At 50.4% G+C, this 10,696-nt stretch overlaps 1 protein-coding gene across 1 annotated transcript in view; it reads left to right on the top strand.

Annotated features, from left to right (window-relative positions):
* Positions 1 to 10,696, top strand: part of RGS9 (regulator of G-protein signaling 9) — an 87,778-nt gene that overhangs the window by 9,028 nt on the left and 68,054 nt on the right. Inside the window, exons 2-5 of the mRNA XM_015406006.1 lie at positions 3,863 to 3,959; positions 7,612 to 7,662; positions 7,803 to 7,909; positions 10,272 to 10,323. Of these exons, the coding sequence (XP_015261492.1) occupies positions 3,863 to 3,959; positions 7,612 to 7,662; positions 7,803 to 7,909; positions 10,272 to 10,323 (307 nt within the window). The remainder of the gene's footprint in view (positions 1 to 3,862; positions 3,960 to 7,611; positions 7,663 to 7,802; positions 7,910 to 10,271; positions 10,324 to 10,696) is intronic.

Genomic DNA, 10,696 nt, shown 5'->3' with positions numbered 1-10,696 from the left:
AGCTCCTGGACCTGTGAGATGGTCTGCCAATGGCTGCGTGGCTGAAGTCCCGCCCACCTGCCCACAGAGGCGGCATCCAGCGTCTTGTGCTCAGTGTGCTCGGAGCTGATGGAAGGGGCGGATGGGACTTTCAGCCAGGGCCAACCCGAGGTGTTCCTGTGCTCTAGGTGAGCGCAGATGCCAACCTCCCGGTGGGGCCTGCAAACCTCCCAGCTGGTGCGCAGTGCCTCGGGGTGGAGCTCGGCTTTTCCACCCACTCCCTGGGCCTTGCCGGCGAAGCGTCGCCACGCCTTCTCCGCCTGGGCAGTGCTGCGGAGCCCGAACCAACAAGGCGCCCGGCGTGGAGGGAGGGAGGGCGGCGGAGGGGACGCCGGCGGCCAGCCCCATCCCAATCCCGTTTTCTTACCTGTGGCAAGCAGCAGCGGCAAGGGGCGGCTGCCCATCCTGCGTGCCTCGCCGCTGCTTCTCCGGCCGCCCAGCCCCGTTGCCGCTGCCGTGCACAACCAGGAGCACCTGCCTGCCCCCCTCCGCCCGGCTGGTGCAATCTGGGGAAAGGCTGCTGCTGCTGCTTGGGTGGCCTCTCCGAGGCGAGGTGAGAGGTCAGCTCCGAGCCCCCCCTGGGGTGCCGACTGTGGCATGGGAGGGAGGGAAGGGAGGCCGAAGGCGGGCAGGTGCAGGAGGTGGAGTGGAGGCCTCGGAGCCGCAGTTCTTCCAAGTGGTCACCTTGACGGGGGGCGTGGGCTGGCTGGTTCCCTTCTTGGAAGGGCGGGAAGGCCATCAGGGTGCACCCGGAGACCCAGAGACAGCCAGCCAGCATTCCCTCTGACAGGCACCTGGAGCAGCAGCAGCACCATGACCCAGAGAGCAGAGTCTGAAGCAGGCTGAGGGCGCAGGCCAGGTGCGGGGTGGACTGGGTGGAGGGTGGGAGCGGGGACCGGCTGCAGTGGCTCAAAGCAGCTCTTCACGGTGGGGGGGAGATCAGCGCCCCATCCAGTGTCCGCTGCCCCATCCAGGGCCTGGCACTCTAGGTGAATGCCATGGCAGCCTCCTCCTTTCCTCCGGCTCATGTGCAGCATCAGGACTGGGGAGAGGAGCCCTCACTTCAGTCCTCTCCTGCTGCCCCCCCATCCCTCTCGCACCCCATGAATGGAGCAGGGACCCAGGGTTCCCTCCTTATGCCGCCCTCACCTCTCCTCCCAGGTGACGGCCGCTCAACCTGGCTCCACCTCATCCGCCGCCTACATTGCCCGCCTCCTGCTCTTTACAATGGCTGAGAGGCGGGGCAGGGGAGGAGCATTGTTGAAAAGCCACGAGAACTGCCCAGGTGGAGGACGGGGCACCACGCCACCCACTCCAGAGCCAGCTCTGCAGCTTCACGCAAGCACCGGTTATGGGAAAGAAAGGGAGGCGCGGGGAGAGCAAGGGCCAGCAGCGATGCAGCTCCTGCTCGGGGGGGGACGGCGTGGTGGTGGTGCTGATGTGGGAGGCTGCAGGGATGGAGCCGGCCGGGCCATGGGACAATGGGGCTGCCCCAGCAGAGAGACAACATGACATGAGCGAGTGAGAGGCTGGGCGTCCAGGCCCATCGCTGCGTGGGGCCTCCATGAACCTCAGTACAGCCTTACTCTTCTCTTACTTGCTTACTCTTTCTAGAGCTCATTGCATTTCTTTCCGCAAGGAGCCGTATTTCCTAGTCTATGAATAATGGCCTGCAGGGTCTTGGTTAGTTCATTGTGAAGCTCACTGGTTTTTCAGGTCCTGATGCTGGTGGCCTGATGTAGGATTACTGGACAGATCACTGAAACAGTGGACAGTTAGTGGTCCTGTTTTTCTACAGGGACTAGCCTTGGTATTCCAAGTAACCAAAGGTCATCAAAGGGAAGTGGATAGGTAGTGTAAGACCAGGACTAAATACAATATAGAGCCGATTTGAAAGCCTATACAGTGGTGGTGAAGGCAACAGAGAAAGGTTTATTTTTCTCACCACTATTGTGTCTACACATGCAGTAATTTATACTGAGATACCTCTGGAGTAGTCATGTATGGCTGCGAGAGTTGGACTATAAGGAAGGCCGAGCACCGAAGAATAGATTATTTTGAACTATGGTGCTGGAGAAGACTCTTGAGAGTCCCTTGGACTGCAAGAAGATCAAATCAGTCAACCCTAAAAGAAATCAACCCTGACTGTTCCCTGGAAGGCCAGATAATGAAACTGAAGCTCAAATACTTTGCAAGCAAAAACAAAAAGAGAAAAAAAACTGAACCTTACAAGAAACTCCAGAACCAAACAAAGGTTAGTGAAAAGGAGGGCCAATATTAAAACCTTTCCATAAAAAATAAAAAGAGGTACATGTATTTATTAATAATCACAAATTTTAAAACATATATAGAGGCCCATTTACAACCAATATATATAAAATATACAAAATATACAAATATCAAGGGCTGACAAAGTTGACCTTACGCGTTTCGGCCAAATAGGCCTTCCTCAGAGGTCATACATATGTGGCAAATGGTTAATAATTATATTCATATAAACACAATCAGACATATATACAAAGTATAGATTCAATCAGGACCATTAAATAAATTGTTCAAAAGTAAAATCACCAGGCACAGGGTAAATATGCACATAAGACCTTTAAAGTGCAATCACTAGCCCAGTGATTATAAAATAAACTTGTGGTCCAAAAATTTCCTTCTTTGATTGTGTTGCCACAGTATTCACAAGTAAAAAGCAGGATCATGAAAACGTGGGGAAAATCGGGCAAAGCCATGGGTCAAAATGCGGCCGCGTGGCTTCGAGTGGGAAATTGACCAATAGAAGCGGGGCAAAGGGAGGCGTAACCGCGGCGCAGCTCTTGTGGGAAATTGGTCCCAGGTTCATTTGGGAAAATCCTCTGGGGCACAGTAGGGGGAGCTGGCCAAGGAGCACATAAGGAGTGCCCTGCCAAGGCTGCACAGGCCTCAGTGCAGGAGAGGAGCCAGCCAGGGGAGCGTGGCGGAGTAGCTTCGGCTTGGGCTCGATGGGGCTGCGATCCAAGCACCGCTGTAGTTGGGAAGGCTGCAGTTGATTTTCTCTCTCCCATCCAAACCCGCCCCAGACTCTCCCTGGGCTCGCAGCCTGCGCCTCGCCCTTGGCAAGGGCAACAAGTCCCCTGTGCTGTCTGGCTGCTTCTCCGCTTGCCCGCAGCCACTACCAGGCATCTCCTCATTTAAATCCTATTTTAAAAATTTATTTTAGCATTTTTGTGATGTCATAAGAGATCTCATGCTCCCCCAGTGCCCCTCATGAACGTCTAAACATTTTTTTTTGAGAATTTTGTTTCCGCAAAGCGGTTCCGAAACTCCGTTCTGGCGTGTTCCTCCAGAAAAAAAGCCCTGAAAATGTTTAGGTTTGATAAAGTATTTTATTAAATCAAATAAAGTTCTGTTTTTCCAAAATGGCTCGGGGGGGGGGGGTGAGAAAAGAACAGTTTTTCCCCCATTGCATCAACATTTACAGAAATTTTACATCTCTAGGCGGGGCCCTTCAAAGATTAATAACCTTCACTTTGAATTGTGACCAGGAGAGCACAGGCAATCAGTGCCTGACTAATAGGGTTTCCAACTCTGGCTTGGGAAATTGCTAGAGGTTTGTGGGCAGGGCCTGCAAGGGCAGAGTATGGGGAGGGAGCTCATCATGGATGTAATGCTATAGAGTCTGCAATATGTAGTCCTGTTTGTATCTCCAGAAAGGGTGAATAAGGCTGATGGAATTTTTAAATTCTGTCCTGTGTTAAGTGTTTAGTTTTCACACTCAGGCTGTTCTTCTTATCTTCCTTCTGTTTCATTCATAACATGCATCTGTTATAATTTGCAGTTTGAAGTTCTGCTAGTGGAAATGCAGGATCCGAATTCCGGCATCAAAATGATCACTCAGAGGGTCATGATCACTAACATCCCACATGCCATGACTGGTAAGAGACCTTTGACAATAGCATACAACTGAACACAGCACCAACCACTGATATATATACACAGGGGTCGTTTCGTAGAAAAAGAGCTAGGGGAACTCATTAACATAACTCATTAGCATATGCCACACCCCCTGACATCACCGGAAGTGTGTCATAAGGCCACACCCCCTGACATCACCGGAAGTGTGACATAAATACTTGCAGAGTCAACCCTGCTTAGCTTCCAAGATCTGCAGTTCTTGAGCTGATGGGGACCTCTGGACAACCTGGACAGGTGGCACGCTAGTCTTAGAGGACTATACCTCCCCTCAAAAAAATCAGTGCTTTTTTAAAAGTATGATGGCCAATGAGGGGCCCGGCGGTGGACCTGCAAGGCCGGCGGGAGTGCGAGGAAGCCCCGCGAAGGCCCTCTCTGGCCCCAGGCAGGCAGGAAGCAACTTACCCTCCCTCTTCTCCTGCCTCCTCCTGGCTGAATGAGGGCCGGAAGCAAGGGGTGGGGCTTCGTCATGTGCCCCGCCCCCCGCACCTCACCCGGGGGAACTGCGATCCCCCGCGATCCCCCCCGAATCTACCTCTGTATATACACATTTGAATATGGTCTGGAAGCTACAGTTGGTACAGAATGCTGTGGCCAGAGTGCTGTTACCCAAACTGGACCCAGAAAAGGAGAAATTAGCTTTAATAAGGGTTCCAGAAAGGAATAACACAGGACCTTGTAAATTTGTTTATACCAGGGCAGGTGGAATTTGGGCCGTCTGGGTCAAGATAAAAAGTTTGAGTCTCACTGGCTGGTTTAAAGTTAACTGCTGTCAAACTTTGTTGGGAAAAAGTGGGGGAAATACCTTGATTTGGCCATTATGTGCCAAATCTTTACGGGCACAAAGAGCCTGGGTGAGGCAACATCAGGACTTTTTTTGTAGAAAAAGCCCAGCAGGAACTCATTAGCATAATAGGCCACACCCAACAACAGAAAGTCATTGGCATATTAGGCCACACCCAATGCCACAGCTCATTAGCATATTAGGCCACACCCCCATGCCTTCCCTTGTCTTGCCTGGGTGCCCCGCAGCTGTGGGGTGCCCAGGCAAGCCTTCCCTTGGCTTGTCCGGGTGCCCAGCGGCTGCGAGGCACCCGGGCAATTCGGCCCTTGGACAGGCCAAGGAAGGCACGGGGAGGCATTTAAATGCCTTCCCGATCCTTCCAGGGGCCCCCCTGGCTTGCCTACCTCAGAATCGCTGGGGGAGGTGTCGCTCTCCAGGTCTTCCCTCTGTAGCCACACATGCAGAGGTTTTGTGTGTAGGGGGTGTGGCCAGCTCTGAAGCCAGCCGGAACTCTGTTCCTGTGTGTTCCTGCCTAAAAATAGCCCTGGCAACATGATTAACATAACTTTAATTAGGTTGAGGTGAGCCAGATCTGCTTTGACACAAAGTGAGTGAGTCGAGATAGCTCCTGAAACCAGATGGAGCATAAATTAATGACTTGAGTGCCCTTGTTTGAGTAAAAAAAAGGAAAAAGAGGAACTGTGAACTGGTTAATGTAATAGCAACTTCCTTGCTATTGATTCCCCACTCCTCCACACGCAGCTGCTGGTGTGACCTTGGGTCAGCCATAAATTCTGTTAGAGCTGTTCTCTCAAGAGCAGTCCTCAAAAGAGCTCTCTCAATCCCACCTACCTCACAGGGTTGTGGGGAGGGGAAGGGAAAGGAGATTGTAAACCACTCTGAGATTCCTTCGGGTAGTGAAGGGTGGGATATAAATCCAATCTCCTCCTCCTGGAGTGGGCAAACCCCTCTGGAGTATGCCAGGCTATTCCAGTGTTGAAAATCCATTTGCTATTGAGAACCCTGAGCTCTGGTAGATTCCACTTAATCCGTTTGTAATGCCAGTACATCCTCTCTCTCCATCCCTGGAGTTTTCCAGTGTCATGGCTGTACCCAGGTGCCTTTGATTCTCCCCACATTTCAGATCCCCTTGGCACTTAGGCTGTAAAAGGGGGTGCCTATTAAAACAACTAAATCCAAAGTAACTAAGCAAGGGGGTCTCAGCTGGAGGAGGGGGTGGGGTCCTAGAGTGGGCTGTAGGGACCATATTGTTCCGGTATTGTTCCACCTTCTCATTCCAGTTTTCTTCTGGGCTCAGTTCAAGGTACTGGTATTTAAATTCAAGGTATTTAAAACCCTGTATGGCATGAGACTGACATACCTTAAGGAGTGCCTTCTCCCATAGAAACATGTCCACTCAATTCAGTCATCCTTGGAAGCCCTGCTTCAGTTGCCCCCACCATCTGAGGGCAGGTGGATGGCAACCCAAAAAATGGCCTTCTCTGTTATGGCATCAAAACTTTGGAACTAAATAAAGAGCTGCAATTAGGCTTCTGGTTCTATTTCTTAGCAGCAGTAGAATACCTTCTTTTGTCTTGCATTTCTGAGACCTAACAGGCACACAAACTTTCAAACTGAATTGAGGCAAGAGAAACAGATTTTTCCTGCATTCATGAGAAACTGGCTTTACAGAATGATGATTGGCTGACCCTTGTGGCAATTAAGGATATGCATTCAGCTCTATCCAAGCCGAAAAATAGCCAGAAAATATCTTATTGGTATTTATCAGATATTCTTTCAGCTGGATATAGAAGGAGATGTATTTTCAGCTATCAAGCGTAACCAATCCCGGATAATCCTGAAAAAGAATCGGGATTATCCAGATAAACAGGATAGCTGCAGTTAAATGGTGTTTACAGAGAGTGCACTTCCTTTAAATGTCATTCTGGACATTTAAATGCCTGACACCTTTAAATGCCTTTGGCTCCATTATAGCCTATGGGGACCATTAAAGTCAATGATCCCCACAGGCTATAATGGGGAATCTATCCAGGGACATGTGCGGGTTTGGGGGGCTGTTTTTTGAGATAGAGGTACCACATTTTCAGCAGAGCTTCTGGTGCCTCTCCTCACCCCCCCCCCAAGTTTCACAAAGATTAGACCAAAGGGTCCAATTCTATGGGCCCCCAAAAAGGTGCCCCCATTCTCCATTATTTCCAATGGAGGGAAAAACAGGGAAAAAAGCAGGGATTGATGTCAAACCAGAGAGTCTCTGCAGTAGAAACTGAAGGGGGGGTCATTTTTGCAGAAACAGTGCTACTGTGGCAATGCCAGCTCAACAAATCCAAGCAAGGGGGGTTGCAAGCCTAACACAGCCAGTGCATGTACAGAGTGCCCAGCAGAACCAGTGCATGTACAGAGTGCCCAGAAGAACTAGTGCATGTATCTGTCTTTACCCATCCTTGCAGTCTGAAAAATGTTTCCTTTCCTGGTGTGTACATGGACATTTGTCTTCTACAACTCTAGAAACAGATTTTGCATGTTTTTGGAATAACACCTGTTTATCAGAAACTAAACTGGGTTGAATGCAGACAGCATGAGCAGCAATTCCTTTTCCAGACTGCCTTTGGTTCTCTAAAAATACTTTTGTCTTGTTTCCAGTTTGGTTTTCAGATGTCAGTGGCTTAGGGTGGTTTTTTATGTGTTTGGAACCGTAGTCTCCTCAGAGTTTATATACAAGATTATTACTGCTGTCAGCAGGTCAGACAGTGCAGTTTTGTGCAACTCCTGCAACTCTGTGTTACAGGTGTGTTGTTGTCTTTGCCTTGCAGGTTTGGATATATGCCAGTGGATTATGCAGCACCTGCAGATTGGTGGCGAAGGTAGGAAGGGGCATAAAACTTGGCAGTGGCAAGTGTTTTGAGAAAGTCTGAATTCTTCTCTGTTAAACAGAGGATTGATTTTAAATGTTTAGCTTCACTCTGTGTGTACCAATCACAGCAGTCAATATTTTCCTTTATAGAGGCATTAAACCTGGGAAGTATGACTATTAAATATGGATATATCTATCCTCTTCAAGATCTCAAAAATCTTACTCTCAGACCAGACAACAGCCTCTACAGATTTCAAGTAAGTGGAGCAACAGCCAAAGCAGATGATAACCCAAGAAGTAGAGTCTGGTGTGATGTGGAGTTAGCGTGGATTTATTAATTTATTACAACAAATGCAAGATTGAAAGCACAGTGAAACTATCACAAAGATAAAGCAGTGTTGCAGAACTAATAACAATAAATAATAACATTTAAAAGAAAGAAAAATGTGAAACGGGGCAGGAGTTTCCAAGGAAAATAAGAGCCATGAATTCACATATGCTTCTGTACCACCATCTCTGTAACCTCCCTTTCCTTCATACTGTTCCATGTTATTCCTTTTATTCTCTGTATCCTATAGCACCACTTTCTCTCTTTCTCTGCCCATAAGTCTGTCTGTACACTCACTTCTCAGTTCTTCATTTGTTTCTTCACACAAACATACATTGTGGGTGCATGTGCCCCCACAGAAACACACGCAAAACAGGGACACCCTGACTCCTCACTTGATGTGGACAGCAGAAATATACAAAACTTGTTTTCCCAAAACAGACATGAGGAAGATCCCAAATCTCTATTCATATGTAGAAGGCAAATTGTATATGCATACAGACTTGCTTCAGATCACAGCCTCATGGGAAGGGAAATTTAGTGTTACAACCCTTGCTCGGTTTTTCTAATTGGAAACTGCACTTATGCTAGCATTTCCAAGGGGGAAAGACTGGTTTTTAGAGAAGGCATCTATTTTACTTTAAAGCACTAACAGCAGCTTTGGGAGCATGGCCGGCTCGCCCGCTAGGCGAACTAGGCGCTCGCCTAGGGCGTGCCGGCCCTCAGGGGCGCCAAACTGCGCCCCTGCCAAAGAGCCTGCTGCCCTGAGCGCCACAGCTGGACCGCTCCGCGGCCTGGCTCCTGCGGGCGGGGGGCGGCGGCGCAAGGCTCTGAAGCACACGGGGCAGCACACCTGGAGCTTGCCTGGGGGGGGGGAAGGCAGTGCAACCAGCGGGGCTGCGGGGACGGCGCTCTCCTGGCGGCGGCGCGCATTCCGCGGAGCCCTGTGAAGCGGCACAGCCGGGAGACTCCTCCTCCCCACTCGAAGGCGCCCCTCCCCATGTGCCCGAGCGAGCCCATGGTCTTCGGGAATCCCCGCTGACGGGCAGCAGCTCCTGCAGCAGCCCGGTGTCCCGGGGAGGAACCGGAGAGCTCTTGCCTGGCCCGCAGGGCCCCCCCCCAAAGACCAACATGCCGTGGCTGCCCATCTCCGTCCCCGAGGGGCTTCTCTTCTCTTTGCCGGGCAGCACCTGCAGGCTAGTGAGTGCCCCTGGCTCGGCGGGCAGGGAAGGATGATGTGCCCGGCGGTGGCGGCAGAACTGGGCCAGCGTTCCTCAGCAGGGCAGCCCAGAGGAGCCGCCTAAACATCGCTGCCTGCAAAGTTTACCTTCCCCGCGAGCGGCGCTTCCCATCAGGAGAGGAAGTCGCGGCCCAGAGCCCGAGGGCGAGCCCCCGGAAAGATGTGCCCAAGGTGGGGTGGGGGAGGAGGACTCGAGGCACGGTCTTCAGGAGCCCCCGCGACACCGGGGAGGGACCGGAGAGCTCTTGCCTGGCCCGCAGGACCCCCCTCCAGTCATGGGCATGCGGGGAGGGGCAGCCGGTCTCTGGGCTCCACAGGGCCCCACGGTGGGGGAGACTCCACCCACCCAACACCAGTCCTCGGCTCCCCGCACACTAGTCTTCCTTCTCTCCAGGCCCCACCTGGAGGTTGGCAACCCCTAATTGGGGTCGCGGGGGGGGCGCCAGAAGGCAGCCTTGCCTAGTGTTCAAAAAAACCTGGAGCTGGCCCTGTTTGGGAGCCAGATTTCTAGTGGCAGAACCAAGCAGGGCTTGAAGGGTTAAATCCCATCACCTCTATCCATGTTGCCCCAATCAGAATAGAAGCTACACACATGCAATTTACCTTTTGCAGGTGGACAGGGATCTGTACTTTTGTCTGAATCAGACATAGATGGGTCATGGCTGGTTCTGGGAAATTGCAACCAAGTTCATAATACATGTCTAAATCCAGGGAGAAGAGGGACTTAGTTCTTCCATTTTACCCTCTGTTTCTTGTGGGCTATTCTTGTGATCTTAGCTAGTCCAACAAAAAACTGGGAAAGGCCACAAAATGTTTGCATCTGGAATTTCCACATGGATTCATGAATAGAGAGGGAGTGGTCTGCAATCATTCCACATTGACCTTTATGTTTTACAATGCTGATCAATATTATATAAAAATATGTTATATAGATTTTAAAATAAGCAAAGGAATAAGTGTTGAAAGTATACCCTGGTATCTCAGCAGGTGTGATTTAGGGGGATGAAATGACAGATAACTTGGACCTTTGTTTTTGTGTGGCTTTCTGCAGACACCGTACTTTTGGCCAACGCAGAAATGGGCTGCAGATGATACAGATTATGGTAAGCAATAACATTTGGGAGGCATTCTGTTTCTTGGGGAAACCTAAAAGAAGTGAAGGCTGAGTCTCAGTTCCATGCACAGTCATCCATAGCAAGGTTGATGTATATTGTAATGCCAGAATGGCTGCATCAGTGTCTGTTTTTGACCTGAGACTGGCACTCAAAGGCTGAATTTGCCTTCTGGTTGAATCAGAGCATGCACAAAATTGAGCTTAGAACAGGAAAAAGGGAGGAGTTTGCACCTTTTAAAACAACTTTTATCAAGATTTAAGAATTCAATTTTAGAGGTCAGGTTGCAGTCACAGGATGGAAGGCCAAAAATGGCCATCTCCACACAGGTAATTTGCCCTGGGTTTGATGCTGTTGGGAAGCA

Source organism: Gekko japonicus, unplaced genomic scaffold, assembly GCF_001447785.1.
Source record: "Gekko japonicus isolate JY-2015 unplaced genomic scaffold, Gekko_japonicus_V1.1 scaffold414, whole genome shotgun sequence".
NCBI lineage: Eukaryota > Metazoa > Chordata > Lepidosauria > Squamata > Gekkonidae > Gekko > Gekko japonicus.
The sequence above is the reverse complement of the archived record's forward strand: the minus strand, read 5'-3'. Positions and strand labels throughout refer to the sequence as shown.